Source organism: Cyprinodon tularosa, unplaced genomic scaffold (assembly GCF_016077235.1).
Source record: "Cyprinodon tularosa strain WSP-4 unplaced genomic scaffold, ASM1607723v1 ctg16, whole genome shotgun sequence".
NCBI classification, from domain to species: domain Eukaryota; kingdom Metazoa; phylum Chordata; class Actinopteri; order Cyprinodontiformes; family Cyprinodontidae; genus Cyprinodon; species Cyprinodon tularosa.
The window spans coordinates 1651602-1667405 of record NW_024038437.1 but is presented as its reverse complement, the minus strand read 5'-3'; the positions used below and the strand labels follow the sequence as shown (position 1 = coordinate 1667405).

Genomic DNA, 15804 nt, shown 5'->3' with positions numbered 1-15804 from the left:
CATATATGTAGATATCAGCATGTCGCTAGATAACTTTTTTTCCCCACCAAAAAACAGTTATTTGTGTATTGAACACATTTCCTTAATAGTTTAGAAGTCCTTATATTGGCCAATTACTGTACATTGAATTCCCCCAAAATTAAATCAATGTTTTGGGTTGAAATGTGATGAAATGTGGAAAAGTCTGGGTAAAAGCTGCTGGAAATGCTAGATTTGAAAGAACACACCGTTCACTTCAAAAAGAAAGTCAGCTCTCAGTGGCAACTCTATCACCCAAGGTGATTGTTACTCCTTATGAATAAAGCATGAGAGCGTTTTCAGTCAAAGCAAATCAATAATGTCCAAGTGAAAGAAACACAGCCAATATGAAGGGTATATATGTCTCTGAGTTTATTCACGGAGGAGTGCATGATGAAACCTGTGGGTAACTGCTCCGTCCACACATACGACTTTTAAAATTACGTTCATCCAGCACAACCGGATCAGGTACAAGATCAAGAGTATTCGAAGCTGCCTCAAATGGGGAGGAAAACATTGGCTTACATTACTGGTCCTGTACCGAAAGTGGAGTGTCCCAGTTTATTTTATCATTACAGCACATTCACAAGTTTCAAAACCGGGGGAGAAAAAGAAGAAAAAAAAAAAAAAAACAGGTCTCGACAACAGCACAAACAGTTTTTTTCTATCTTTTGTAGTTTGTCTTAGGAACCAATGCATAGGGGTATACAGATAGAATACAGTATTTCAACTTGTTTGACAAAGATTTATATGGTACAGGAAACAAAAAATAAAATAACTGCACAGCAGTAAGAAAAATAATTTGTCGAGTATAGATAGTCATTTATCGTACACACTGTAGGATAGATTAGAAACACAGGTCAGAAGAATTAACACCATTGGAACAATTTTGCACTATAATCAATTGTACAAACGGATACCCTTTTGTCTAATTTTGGAATGTAAGACATTTTTAAGGGAAACCAAGATCCAAGTGGTCATTCAGCAACATTTAATCTTTGACTTTTTTTGTTTTAGCCACCAAAGTTCTAGTAAGCACACACCAAAGACACCCAAAGGAAATGCACACATCAAAACTGGAGCCGGAAAATAAATCATACTGAAATGTCTTCAGCCTAATGGCACGCAAATGGCTGCAGCAGCGCATCTAGCATTTAGACAGCACACATAAGATCACAAGTCCAAGTACATTGCTGTGTCTATAGTACTATCATCATATTCACCTATGTTACCAACAGAATAATTTAGAAACAATATATATGTATCATCCTATTCAACAAGGCACATTTTTGGTCAAAGAAAGGCTCTGAAAGAAGAAGCTTCTTGCATCGACTGTCAGTGAGAAAGGAGTCACCAGTAAACAACAGCGGAGATGAGGATGGAGCCTGCAGTCGACATGCAATTAAGATCAAAAGCCTCCCCTGCTGATTTCATTACACAGAGTGCCACTCCGTATCGCACTAAGTGGGCAGTGCCAAATGCTGTTAGTCAGGAAGCCGAAGCGCCATGCTGAGATGGCAGGTGGGCAGGCTCGAGGTCTGTGCAAACGCCACTTTAGCCAAGGCAGGAATCGTTAACATTCTGGGGTCTTCTGGATCTCATTGCCATGAGTCCACCACCAAATATGAGGGAGGACAATTAAATGATCTGTCGACAGCCAGACCTACAATTTAGCGATGGTGTTTAATGGAGTAAGAAATATTAAACTTTCATTGTGACCCTGTCCACGCTCTGACACTGACATATCAATATTTCAGTTACCATAAGCAATTATATACACAATTGAACCCAAGCACCCAAAAAAAAAAAAAAAAAAAAAAAAGTAAAAGAACAATTTGCAGAACCAACTGCATCTCTAGCAGATTATTTCCTCAGCATTAGGCTATTTTATAGCTTTAGAGGCAAAGTTAGCAATGATTATTTGTAACATTACAATGGTAATAATAAAAGTGGCACAAAAAAGACAAAAAATATAAAAAATACATAACTTAATCTTGAATTGTTCTTTAACATATTGCTGAACTGCTACGATATGGTGAATATCTTTGTAAGAAAAAGCAAGAATCTACTGTTTTGTTGCTCATGGTATACTGACATTATTGCAGAGCTAACACGAGTGGCATGGCTCCATGGCTAAATAAAACTGCTTCTTTCTCATGACAGCTAAAGAAAAAAATTGTACAACGAGGAGAAGAAATAGTTCATTAACTGAAATGTCTTAAAAAAAACGTAGAAATATCCCTCTGTGCTTTAGTTGCAGTGGAATGTTTCATGGCACTGTACAATAAAGGGACACAGGCTGTGCTGTTACTGATTTCCACGAGCACGAGTGGCAATCCAGCTTAAAGCAAAAGATTCTGTATAAAAAGCAAATAATTTATCTGAAATGTTTGCGAAACCTATGGTAACCTGTCATTCGTACGAGCCGATGTCCCCGATCGGACCCTTTGGTCTCTGCCGTGAAGCTCAGTGAGAGCACAGGCTCCGGCGTTGTTCTGGGTGGCAGGGGGTTTCAAATGAGAGAAAGCAGGCGTCATTTCGCCCTCACGCCTGGTAAAGTAGGCATCCTGTGTGTACACTCATGTTCCCGCAAAGCCCCACGCTCACTCACAACATACTCACTCCTGTTCACGCACACACAGACATCTACACATACACACACAGGCTGATAAAAACACTGTCTGCACCACAAAGTGATTCCAATTAAAAAGATATTTTTGTTTCTTATAAAGCTTTCTGCATAAAGACTGCACATTAAAAAAAATATATAATACAACTCTTAAACCCTTTTCCACACAGAGAGAAATCCAACATCTGATTATCTGCTGTACCGGTGCTCCACAGTAGGGCTTAATTCTCAGATTTCTCTCAATCTGCATCCTGGGAGCAATATTCAGGGGAGCATGAGTAAGGGCTCAGACCTTTAAGGTTTGGCAAGTGAGATTTAAGGCGTACCTATGACAATGTAACCCACTATTTTCCCATCAGTCTTTTCGTTTTTTTTGCCATCTGTGGGCAATTAATTAGTCCCAGTTACTCCACAGAACCAAAAAAAAGACGCTCCAGGGATGCACACAGGGAGTCCCCTCTTAGATTTTCAATTTCCATACTTTATGCTCAGAAAAAAAAAGTAGAAATAAGCCCCTGTAGTCACTGGCGATCTCCCTCTATGTTTTGACTCATGTCCCTCCCCTTGGTGGGTTAGAGATCAGTCACTTTGTTTTCCAGGGCAGCTGCAATCTGCTGCAGCCGCAGGGTCAGCTGTTTACTCTGAGCAGCCGGGTCCTCATCCAGGGATGCGATGATCTGAAAGGGACAACGTAAGGACGGTCATTGAAATGATCGACCGTGCAGTCACAAATATCAAGAGAAGAGGAGGAGGGAGGAGGACACGGATGAAGGACAGCAGAAGGGGAGTGCTGGAATAGTAAAAAAAACAATTGGAAAAGGGGTGACGAGTTGGGGAGAGGGGCGTTATTCACCATTAACAGTCACGTCATACTGGTTGTTATTGTTTGAGAGCCCCTCTTAGGGGAGAATGACAGCCCCATTTGTTTATCCAACTTGTTCATTAGGTTTTGTTTATCCCTCTTTTTGTGACCTCAAGTGGCGACGCGCGGTGGACTTTTAAAAATCAATTCCCAAAGCAATTTTCCAATTCACATCCCCCAGAAATGCTTTCAATTAAAATTTCACACAATCTCTTTTCTGGCATATGAAGAGTGAAGGGGAAGGAGGGAAGGAAAAAGAAATATAGCGAGCAGCAGTGCATACAGTGGAATAGCCCTCCTCGGGTGTGATGGGAAAGCTAGGAGGTTCTTACCCCATCATAGTATTTGCTGGCGTACTGGTAAAGCTGATGGAGAGCCACTTGGGTGTTCAGTTTGTCGGTGTGAGACTGCGGAACATAAAGGACAGTTAAAAGGTAAGAGATTCAACCAAATGAAAGAGCAAAATTGCTCAAAGCTGAATTGGCCTTTTCTTTTTTTTTTTCTAGTATGAATAATGACTACCTGTAAAAGCAATTCAAACATTTTCTGTGCTAAAGAAGATCCTTAAAGATCCTAGGTACTGTAACCACTGCACTTCAAAATGTTTTATGCTATAAATTAATCAAACATGCACTGGCTCATATTTGAATAAAATAGGAGCTTATGATTAAATATAGTCTTATTTTAAGTAAGGATTTCAGTCAAAATAATATTAGCCATCACGTGAAAGCAACATGTACCCAGGTTCTTACATTCCTTTCTTGTTTCTTTTAAACTATCTGCAGTCATGAATGGGGAGAACACTTAGCAAATGTTTGCTATGAAATTATGTCTCAGAAATCATTGAGATTGAAATACATTGAGAGCCTTAATATAAACTTATCTTTGATTGTAGCAGTATATTCTCAACGAATAATATAGAAAAAAATAACCTTAATTTCATCCAATTTATTACTTAGCAGAAAAAGTCAGCGTATGAGTGTTATGACTAGTGTTGCACCGATGCTATTTTTTGGCCCCGCTCTGCAGTATTGGCCAATACCATCTGTTTGAAATTGATGTGTGTGTGTATATGAAGAACTGCGTACTACTTGGAAAATAATTGCCATCGTGGCTTTGTCAAGCTGCTGCCTACCTTTGTGAAGGAGGAATAATAATACCAATACAAATTGAATCCAGTAGAACTTTTTATTGCCTACCTGGAATGGGTGACAATAGTTTAATAAACTTTTGGCTCTTAAAATGGTATCGGAGCCCTATTTGTTGTTACTCGCCGATACCGATATCACCATTTTAGTGCTGGATCGGGGCCCGTCTGATACTGGTATCGGTGCAACACTAGTTATGACTGAATAATTTCTGTTTGGGGAACCTCTCTGTATGTATTTGGCTGTATGTTTTGGGCCATAATCTTGCAGAGAGACACAAATTCCCAAAAAAAAATTATACAGATTTTTATTAACAGCCTTGGTTTTTAAAGGATTCACAATGCCACCCAATGTAAGGGTCGCATTGATATTGGAAGAAAGGACAAAACAGGGTAGAACAGGCCCACAGCATCCTGGATTCTCTACTATGCTAAAAGGTAGGCTTTTCTACATACTGATCTTTATTTTTATGGGAGAACCACAGAGGCTGTTTGTGGTTATATAACAATTCTTTCCTTTTGGATCATCCTTTAGAACAGAACAGGAGATTTCCTTGATATTACTCAGAAAGAGCCAGTTGGCATGTTGATGGTATGTTAAGGTTGTTAAGCACAAGTTGCAAATCTGTGCAGTAGTTTTTCTTCATACATCTTTACCTACATTCTGTGCTGTAAGAAAAGGTATAGATGACTAATAAAAAGTTATAAGAAACTATTCAGCTTAAAAATAAATGGAAAGCATATAAATTTACCTTCGTCCCATTTATAGCTCAATTGCAAGTTTAATATGCCAAAACCTGTTTCAATGATTTTTATAAAAAAAAAAAAAACCTGTCACCAAATAAATCCTATTAAATTGAAGGTTGATTTTGACACATAGTAACTAAAGTGTTTTACACCTTTAGAGCGGCCGTGGGAATTGTAAAAACATTAAAACAGACTTAAACAACTGTCAGGGTGAATTTTACAAGAAGATGACATATTGTAAAGCAAGGCGATAACCATCAGGGGAAAAACGCTCAGGATTAAATGTAATGCCTTCCCTCCTAACATTTATTTAGTACTTCATGTTTCCTCCTTTAAAAGCAAAAACAAATGGGTTTTTTGCATTAGGAGCGTAACATTTTAAAGCAAGGTCATCTACGAGCCAGAGATAATGGCAGCTGTGTCTCTCACCCGTGACACTTCCGCCAAATGAGTGTTCATGTCCTGATCACTGACAGGGACCATCTGCCTGATGCCCTTGTAGTAGCTGTGCACACACACAAAGAGAAGAGAAGAGGTGGCAAGCACTTAGTTATGTAACTGCAATTAAAGAAAAAAAATATTTGAAAACTGAATGATTTTAAACTTAACACCAAAAAAGATTGAGAGTGATAAGCTAACACTTACTCATCCACCATCTTCTTGTAGCTGGAGATCTCCTTTGCATAGAGTAGCTTGTTACTTGGGGAGTCCTAAAGTCAAATAAATAAAAAGGTTAAAAAATATTTGAATTGCACCTCAATAAAACAGAAAACTATGAATATAATCAGTCCAAATAGTTCAATTAAAGATGTGAAACTTAAAGATTTAAGACATGCAAAGCATTAAACATATATTTGAATCAATATTAATAACTATGGATGACATCAAACGCAAAATACAATGTTATGTTAGCTCATACAAAGTAGGTCCAGAAGAGATTCACTTACAGTCCCTATAAGAAAGGTTAGTACCAAATAATAACTGTTGAAGAAGGCAACTCTTCAGAGAAGGCTGCATTAAAAGAAAAATTAGTAAAAGGAAGTATGGTACATATAGGTGTCAGAGAGGGGATAACTGCAGCATCCTGATGACTGTGGATCAAGGCTCATTTAAGAGTTTAAGTTAAAACTCAAGACTTGGAATTTCAGTGCTTGAAAAGCTGCAAAACATGAATGTATTCAAGAAATATTCAAATTTTCTCAGGTCATTTCATCAGCCGTAAGCCATAATCATCAAAATTTCCAGGAGTTATGGCTTCAAACATCCCCCTTTGTGAGAGAATTCTATAAACCAGTTTCACTTTTTGAACTGAATTACTGAAAATTCAACCTTTGAATGGTATTCTAATTTACTGACACGTTCCTGTATTGTCCTTCATTTTCTCTCCGCAATTTAGTCTTTATTCAGTCTCCATCTCTTGTATTTTCCACTCATTCTTATTCCTTTCACCTGGCTTTACTCACCCGACTAAGTTTGTGCTCACTCTTGGTGCAAGCATCCATGAAGGTCTGGGCGATGACGGACAGCGAAGCATCCACCACTTCAGTCACATGGACATCGAAGATGAAATGAGGATTCTTGAGGATGTTAACCCAGAATCTTAGCGGCAGGCTGGACAGATAAGGGAGAGAACATGTCACAGTGATTACCATCGTTAGAGGATTAAAACAACATAAAAATGACTTAGGTGCCATAAGAAAGAGCACTTGTCTGTGCTTGAACTGATGCCAATACAAACAGGTCAGTTTATTCAAAACAAAACCCCATTTTACTGTCAGTTTACTTTAGTCTTTTACACAAAGCTGACCTCTATGTAAATATGAGCCATGCCAACAAACAGAGATAAAGACAGCCAAAGTAACAGCCAAACGTTGACCTTTTCAGCTCCTGCAGAGATTAACGTAAAGACCAGGCTACATAAAGTAACGCCCCAGCGCTTGTGCTAATTTCCCTCCTGAAAAGGAAAACACGCTTGACACTCTTCTTTCTAAGCTCGTCTTGGTTTATTATCATGAAAACGCCCAAAATTAGGCTGTTTTCACAAACCTCCCCTCCCGGGTTGCTGTGAACATCCCACCATCTGGGAGAGTAAACACCCGGCGTGTAAAATTCATACTGATTTGGTTATATCTTCTGGGAAGGCTCCAGTTAGAACACAATAGAAGCATAAAAATAGCTATGTTACTATAATCACAGAATTAATTTAGCTTGGGAAATAATTACCATGTTTGTTTGTTTGTTATGCTTCATACACACATTCATATTAAATACATGGCCCTCAGTTGATTTGATAAACAGAACGGGTGGATGCAGGATTGGGTGTAGAGTATAGTAAGTAATTAAATCGCTCATCCCGTGTCCTTGTGTGGGTGCTCTCTTGCCAGCATCGCGTCAATCACAGGCATCTACATGCAACACGTCGTCTTGTATGCTTGAGCCTCAGCCGACGTGACACTAATTTATGCTCTTAAATGCCACATGGGAGCACCGAGATTGCAAATGCAAACTAAGTATGCCGAAATTGAGCATTTGTATTCAGCCCTTTCTTGAACAAGTTTTATTTCTTGAAGAGTTATTATATCAGAGTACAAAAATGTGATTGCTGTTAGGCAGACTTTCGTCCATCTTTGAGGTATTCAAATGCATGTAGGCCTACCTTACTGATTTTTTTTTTAGGTAATTATTAGGTTATCATTTTATCACAATGATAAAGAGCACATATATTTAAAATTACTTGTTGCACATTTTTTGCACCCCTGCTGATAAGTTTTGATTTATTTCGACTTCACCTGGAGTATGAAGCTCAACCTTAACCCAACTGACCAAAGCAAGTCTTAAAGTCATAGTTGTGTTTAGTGAATGACATATGTTTGTGATAATGGGACAACAAATTTTTTCCCCCCAAACACTTGGCTGCCATGTAGCCATCGTCTTGTGGTTGTTATTGAAACTTGGTGACCTGAGGATTAAAACCTCTACCCTTTCCTCCCTTAGTGTCCTCTTCTCCAAGCATGGAGAAAAGATAAAATTGGTCCTTATTCAGCCAGAGGTTAAAGGCTTAAAGTAATGGACCTTTGTGTCACATCACATAGGCAACCTAGTTAATAAAAGTCATGCAATTAAAATTTCCTAAAAGATCTGATCAACTGAAAAAAGCTTAAATCAAACTTATGTTATAAGGATTGTTAAGAGTATCAAAAAACCTGTCAAGTTTTGGATTCAAACTAAGGGAAATTTTACGATATCCTCTGCGAGCCGTCTGAATATAACCCAGTCAAGCTCCAGTATCCAATATATATTTTAAGATGTGCACAAGAAATCTAAAAAGAAAATGCTTTTCAACCAATTGCAAACTACAAGGTAAGCAGATTTTTATCTTGCGATTTTAGCAACGGTTCCGTTTGGAAAGACAGATCAGTAATTTTTTTTCTACAATTCTATAATACAGGAAATTTATGGAAGACTGCTAATATGGGAGAATGGCAGGAGAGTTGGCTAAAATACGGCCAAGACGGAAGACTTGACAGATATGGGTATCAAAAAATTTATTTTGGTAAAAAATATTCCTTTGAAAGGGATTTATTATTTCCTCTATGAAAAATGTGCACTAATTCATTGTTTGTTTGTTCCTAATTTTAGAATTAGATCCACAAAAAATGGGAAATAATTGATTTCAAAGTTTGTTAGGTTTTTTTTTTTTTTTTTTAAGCAAACCTTTTACAGGGGTTCCAATAAATCACAGAAAAAAAAACTGTCAATCCTTATATGGGAAAGACGGGTAGAAATGCACTAGATCAGGCATCCCCAAACTCAGTCCTCAAGGCCACCTGTCCTGCAGGTTTTAAAGGTTTCTTTGCTCCAGTACAGCTGATTTTAATTGAAAGCTGATTAACAGGCTTTTGTTCTACTGCAATCATTATAACCAGCTGTGCTGAAGCAGAGAAACCTCTAAAACCTGCAGGACAGCGGTCCTTGGGGACCGACTTTGGGGATGCCTGCACTAGATGATGTGAGACATATGGCACAAAGTGGCTTAGGGATTTACAATGTTACATTTCTGACGTAATCTAATCAAAACTAGCTGGACCTTCTTTTACTCTTGACCTGCCAAAAGGACAATATTCCCTGAGCATCATGGATGATGAATGAGTCAAGTAAAGGCAGTAAAAGGTCCTTCTAATTTATACACCAACTTTAATTTCTGTGAAAGACTAATTACAGCACAGCTGTAGTTAAAAGATAATCTTTAGGGGGGATAGACTATTAATGTTCATGTGAGCAGCATTTTAGCAATCCTAATAGAAAACAATACAGAAATAAGTATTTGATAAAACAAAATATCTTAGCAAACAGAAGTAACATATGAATCTTCCAATTATTTTGCTTATTAATATTTTTGCTCAGGACATGTTGTCTGCAAAAATAAAAATTACTTCTTTTGTCAACAATCAGCTATCATTACACAACTTGTCAAGCAGGACAATTGGGACTTATAAATGGATGTTCCTTGCATATCTGAAGCAAAAAAATATCAACACCACATCCCTGAAACTTTCAATCAAAACAAAGAAATAGAAAATGTCTGTCCATCCATCCATCCATCCATCCATCGACACGCTTTATCCCGAGTGGGGTCGCGAGGCATGCTGGTGCCTATTTCCAGCTGCCTACGGGCGAGAGGCAGGGTCCACAGAGACAAACAGGACAAACAACCATTCACACACACACTCACACCTAAGGGGAATTTAGAGAAGCCAATTAACCTAACATTCATATTTTTGGACTGTGGGAGGAAGCCGGAGTACCCGGAGAGAACCCATGTATAATCAAGGAGAACATGCAAACTCCATGCAGAAAGACACCGGGCTGGGAATCAAACCCAGAACCTTCTTGCTGCAAGGCAGCAGTGCTACCCACTGAGCAGCCAAGAAAATACATTACATGACATGTTTGCTGTTTTTCCTAGTTTTACCTATTAGTCTTCCAGATGTGGATGGTCTCCTCATCAACATTGTTGTGTTTCAGTGCTTGTTCGTCCAGGAAGTCAAAAAAGTATTTGACAGCTGGTGGGACCACGGCCCCAGAGCACAGCACGCTGCGGAAGAAGTCATCCACAAACTGCTGCAGTGTTCCCTAAAGTGCACAGAAGAAAGTCAGACTAGTCAGCTAATAGCTATTGATATCAAAACTCTGGCACACACCTGTGCGGTCTAAAGTGGAGATAATGTGTTTCAGTGAGAGTATTATTTTCTATTTCCGAGTATCAAACCGTATCAAAGACACCAACAAAAACATCTGCACCTTATACAGGGTAAGCTGCTATCTGACAGTTGACACAGTTTTCGGTTTGTGTTTTACCTTTACAGACAAAAGTCGAGTCAGGTAGATCTCTGTAATGGCTTTGGTCATCGACTTGTCCTTTATGCTCCCTCGCTTGGATTTGATCTCATCCATTTCATCTGCTGGCCTCACCAGATGAAAAACTTTATCATCCTCCAACAGAGCATTTCCTGTTGCAGAGATGAAAGTTCAAGCTTTCTCCCAACACATTCAGAAGCATTTCATTACCAGAGTATATTCTAAATTAAAACTGTATAGTTCACTATAATCTGGAGGTGTTGAAAACATATAACATGTATTAGCATGTTTAATGAAGGAGGGAAAACGTGAAAAAACCTCAAAGGAAATGAGAGAAAGAAAAGCGTTATCTCTCAAAGGCATGAGGTAGCTGTTACTCTGGAATAAACTAGTGTGAGTTTATCATGTGTGCTGAGGGAAACGTACGTTCTTCGTGGTTTTCGTGGTTCTGGTCGTAATTCTGCTGCGTGTGAAGCACTCGGGATAAAACTAGTGTAGCATTATCTCGCACCTGCAAAGGAGAGATGTCAGAAAGTATAACTTTAGAAACTGTGAAGTAACAGCTTTCAAACCCAGTCAACAAGTGTCTGTATATTTTATTAAGATCTTAATTCATAGGCAAAACTTTTTCAACAAGCAATAATTTGTACGATATGTATTTAAGTTTAGTATCTCCACAGCTAGGTAATGATGTGGTCAGATTACAACGCAGTACGTATGTTCTCCACTATACAGTGTGTTCCCAAAGATGTTTACTTTGTCCCTAACATGGCTTGTAATTAAAAATGCTTACATAAACATTAATGGTTTTCTTTCAGCAGCTGCTTATCTTGACACATTTCCACAAAAGTCTGATTTAAAGTCAAATCTTAGAACTGTTGGTAGATTTCTCCACCTGAGCAGTGGATTTGTTAAGCTCCTCCTGAGTTACCAGGGTCAGATTTCTTGGTCACTGATTATTTATCCATCCATTATCTTGATAGATTTAACTCCTTTGTGAGATGTTTGGAATTCGAAACATTGCTTTATAACCCAGCCCTGTTTTTCTGACTAACTTATCTGGGTTCTCTTTGATATTCATTATGTTCATATTCACACATTTTTGTTAAAGTTCTCAAGAAAACCTTTTATCTGCTGTCTGCTCAGCTCTATTAACTCTGAAATTAAAATACACACCTTATGTTATTGGGACTCAAACTAATAGTTTCTCTTTAAGGAAAAATATCAAGACACTGTAAATAATTATCTTCTTCTGCCCAGCGTAGGGGAGAAATAGAATTTATTGACAAGTCGAATTCTAAAATGCACAATAGAGACTTCACTCTCATCTCAATAAACATCACAACAAAGCCAAAAGACTACACACCTATCTCAGTTGTATTTACACATATTGTAACATGGTGTGAATGTGTGTGCAAAACAGAGAGTGTTGCCTCACAGACTGTGTGGAACCTAATTGGAACCCGGCTAATGTGTGTCTGTTTTGGCCCTGGCTACTTTAATTGTGTGTGTGCATGATAGCCTCATGCCCAAGTAGAAGTCTGTGTGGAAGTCTGTGTTGCGTGCTGAGTTTGTTTTTTAGATACCGAAGACAGGAAAAAGATGTTATTGCCAAGATTTCTGACTCCCTTAACCTCTGCTCTCCATCCAGCAACCATTGCTCTGTGTGCGCGCGAATGTTTCCTGTCTAAACATTTGTCCCATTTTTATGTGTTCTACCAAGTATGGAAAAAGTCCTTCTCCATGAAAAACCATGTTTATATGATCTTTAAAGGGCTTTAAATAATATCGCTCCCATAATGTCGAATTGGGAGATTTATGAAGGCAACGGCTCACACTGGATTATACTTAGAGATATAAGAATAAGATAAATAGACAGAATTAAAATATCCAACATTTTCCAGTATTTTTTTACAAAGATAAAAAAAAATATTGAATAATTTTTTCCATAGCAGTAATTTAAGTGACCTAATTTCAGTGTTTCACATAAAATTGCAATAAAATGCATTGGGGTTTTGTAGTAAGAAGAAATGCCCTTCACTGTATTTCAGCTGTGTTTGTCCCTCCCACTTTTTGCCCCAGAATTTATTTCTAATCAATGAGACGAGCAGACATGAAAAATGGATCTTAACTGTGATATTTGAGGCCCAGTCTCTGTGGCACACCCTCTTATTGACTGCACATATACTGTGATTAGCAGCACACTGACAGAGGCGATGAATCCATGGCAGTTATGCTGAGGTCTAAGAACAACTGAGAGGCAGGTAGGATCAAAAGAGGCCAAGCTGCTTGGGAAGATCAGGACTTAAGTAGTTGAAAAGAAGGGCAAATGGGGGATATTACTGAGCAACCTTTATTTTCTCCCAATCAATAGAGTGGCAGGAAGATTTAGTGACATTCAGTTGTGAACCAAAACTGGCCTGCAGGGAGTGGCAGGGTAAAGTCCAGTGTATTACCAAGTTGATTAGGGAAGACCAAGAGAGAAAAACATATTTGGGCTTGAATGTATTTAATAGTAATAACATATTAGCTAGTCAGATGTTTGACTGAGTCAAAATACAATAAGAGGGAAATAAATTCCAGGCTGACTGACAGATCTAAACTAAAAAAATATAGGGAAAATGAAACATGCATTATCAAATCAACTGTCATTTATCAAAACATGACAATGACTTCAATAGTATTTAATATAAAAACCTCTGCAACTTTTTCTGAATACAAATGCAGGATAATATTCATCACTGAAGAATCTTTACAATAGATTTACACCATATTACTATGTGGGTGTCATAAGCGAGTGGGAAGGAATGTCCTTGTCATAAATAATAACCCCCCCTTTTAACTTTTACCTAGGAATTCAAAAGACTCATATATATTGCAGCCAGTGTGCTGTGTCATATTTCAACCAAGTATGGAGATTTTGAAACAATTTAGCTAGCAGGGGTAGAGATTTATTTAGCACTAAATACCAAATTACATCTGACAGATTGCAAATTTCAAAACAAATGTATTTCTTTATTTCCACACATCCATGTAAAAGCAATAAATGGTGAAGAATTTGAAACATTTGGCAGCTTTGTAAAAAGAACAAACAATAATTTAATGTGTGCTAATATATTCAGGTCAGAAAATCTGCTGCAGACAGATTTCATGCAAATCGCTCCAATACGCAGTTCACACTGACTGACTTAGATGGATTGAAAATATTAGGCCCTATCCGCTTCTACACACCCACATTTATCTATTCATCTCCCCACATTCTTATCAAATCCAAAGCTATTTGCAGCAGCGATTTTTAAGGCACAGTGGAATTATGATAAAATATTTTCCAAGTACTCACGTTGTAGTGGGCCAGAGTGTTTATGCGCTTCCATCTTCCTTCTTTCTGCGAGGTCAGGTCCAGATCAGACAAAATCTGTCCCGTTGAGCCAGGACGCCACTCTGTCAATTGAAAAAACAAAAGGTATGTTGCAAAACTGAGCAAAATGTCCACATGCTTATGCTTTTCTAATGGTAATTACATGAGTTCAAATTAGTTAAGTTATTCAAGGCAAGCACTCAGCTTTCTACAGGGGTTTAAAAGATACACTTGAGGAGGCTGGGGGTGAAGCAAAGACATCACTCTTTTATGAATAATTTAGATTTAATTAAAATTAGTGTTTTTCACCCGAACATTTTCTGCATCACTGCAGACTTGACATCAAACGTGATGTTCTGAATGTGTAATTTACAGGTTTAGCAAATATAAGGGAGCTGTCTTTTATTTCATGAACAGAGATGGCTTTCTATTAAAATATATAAAGAAATAAGACCTTCAGTGTGACGTGAATGGCTTTGATGCAAGAAAATATGTGGAGAATTTAGCCTTTTAGGGTTGCCATACAGTTTAAGAAGCATAATAGACCATCAACTGCTTATTTAGGGAAAAAAACACCACCACCTCACATCAGTTCTCCAAGCTAATGAATAAATGGATAACAAGAAAAAGAGAGATTTTATATGTGCATAATTTCAATGTGTTTCAGTTTTGTAAATGCGTATTGGAGGTCCGGTTTAGATTTTTCTGCTTTAGGTAAATTTTTTCATCATTTCTAGTTAACTAACTGAAAAATGCATAGTATGTATTGAAATCTATATAGCAGGTATTAGAGGGGCTAAATCCAAATTTGTGCAACACTTTTAGATTTGTATTTATCTTTAAATCATGAATCAGTTTCTTTTTTTTTTTTTACATCTATGTCTATTGTGTTGGTCAAGGAAAAACCTTAATACAAAACAATGAAATGTGTGGTTGTAACATGATTATTATGTTTAGGAGTTGTGAATACTTTTAAAGCGCCCTGTTTTACAGTGCTCATTACTGTCTCCTCTATACTTACCCAGAGTGACGCTGTCAACCTTGGGCCTCTGGGAGTAAGGCTGGTTTCTGTATACTTGCTCTATGATCTTCTCCTTCACCTGCGAGATGGTGTCACAGCTCAGCACCTTGACGGGTGTCACATCTGGACCCTCACCATGAACCAGTACCTGCAAGGTCTGACAAGAAAACGCAGGGATGCAAACATTGTTAGAGCTGTTGACAGCCCATGCACCAACAGAGAGTCCTGCAAATTAAAAGCATGCAGAAAAATATACATGTGACCAGAGTAGCCAGCCACCCCCACATGTATCCCAAGCTGCATTGGGATGCTGCTGTTATGGAAAATGGGCATTTCAAAGCGCACACAGATGCTGCACTGACACCTGGCATGACTCTTGTCACCTGGACTGGCTGGGCTGGCTAATGACCAAGGCTCAGCAGGAGAAAACCCTCCTCACCTAATAAACCCAGTAGGCTATCAGAGATAACTGACCGCTCTTTGGACAGGGGTTAAAGAAATTCACAGCCAGGAGCTTCTAAACTGATCTGCATTTTAAGTTAATATAAAGAACATGCTGCAAATTAAATCCAGTGGTGAAGATTTCAAAGAGGGATAATTCAACAACTGCCTGTGAAATCCAGCATGTTACGTTTTTTTCCTCTCTCCCCGTGAAATTTAATCA

General features: G+C 38.2%; 1 protein-coding gene across 1 annotated transcript in view; it reads right to left on the bottom strand.

Moving 5' to 3' along the window:
- Nucleotides 1-366: 366 nt before the first annotated feature.
- Nucleotides 367-15804, bottom strand: part of plxnb2b (plexin b2b) — a 183112-nt gene continuing 167674 nt past the window's right edge. The window contains 10 exon segments of the mRNA XM_038280425.1: nt 367-3324; nt 3842-3916; nt 5833-5908; nt 6049-6113; nt 6867-7014; nt 10376-10536; nt 10762-10913; nt 11188-11272; nt 14102-14202; nt 15141-15297. Of these exon segments, the coding sequence (XP_038136353.1) occupies nt 3220-3324; nt 3842-3916; nt 5833-5908; nt 6049-6113; nt 6867-7014; nt 10376-10536; nt 10762-10913; nt 11188-11272; nt 14102-14202; nt 15141-15297 (1125 nt within the window). The 3' untranslated portion in view covers nt 367-3219.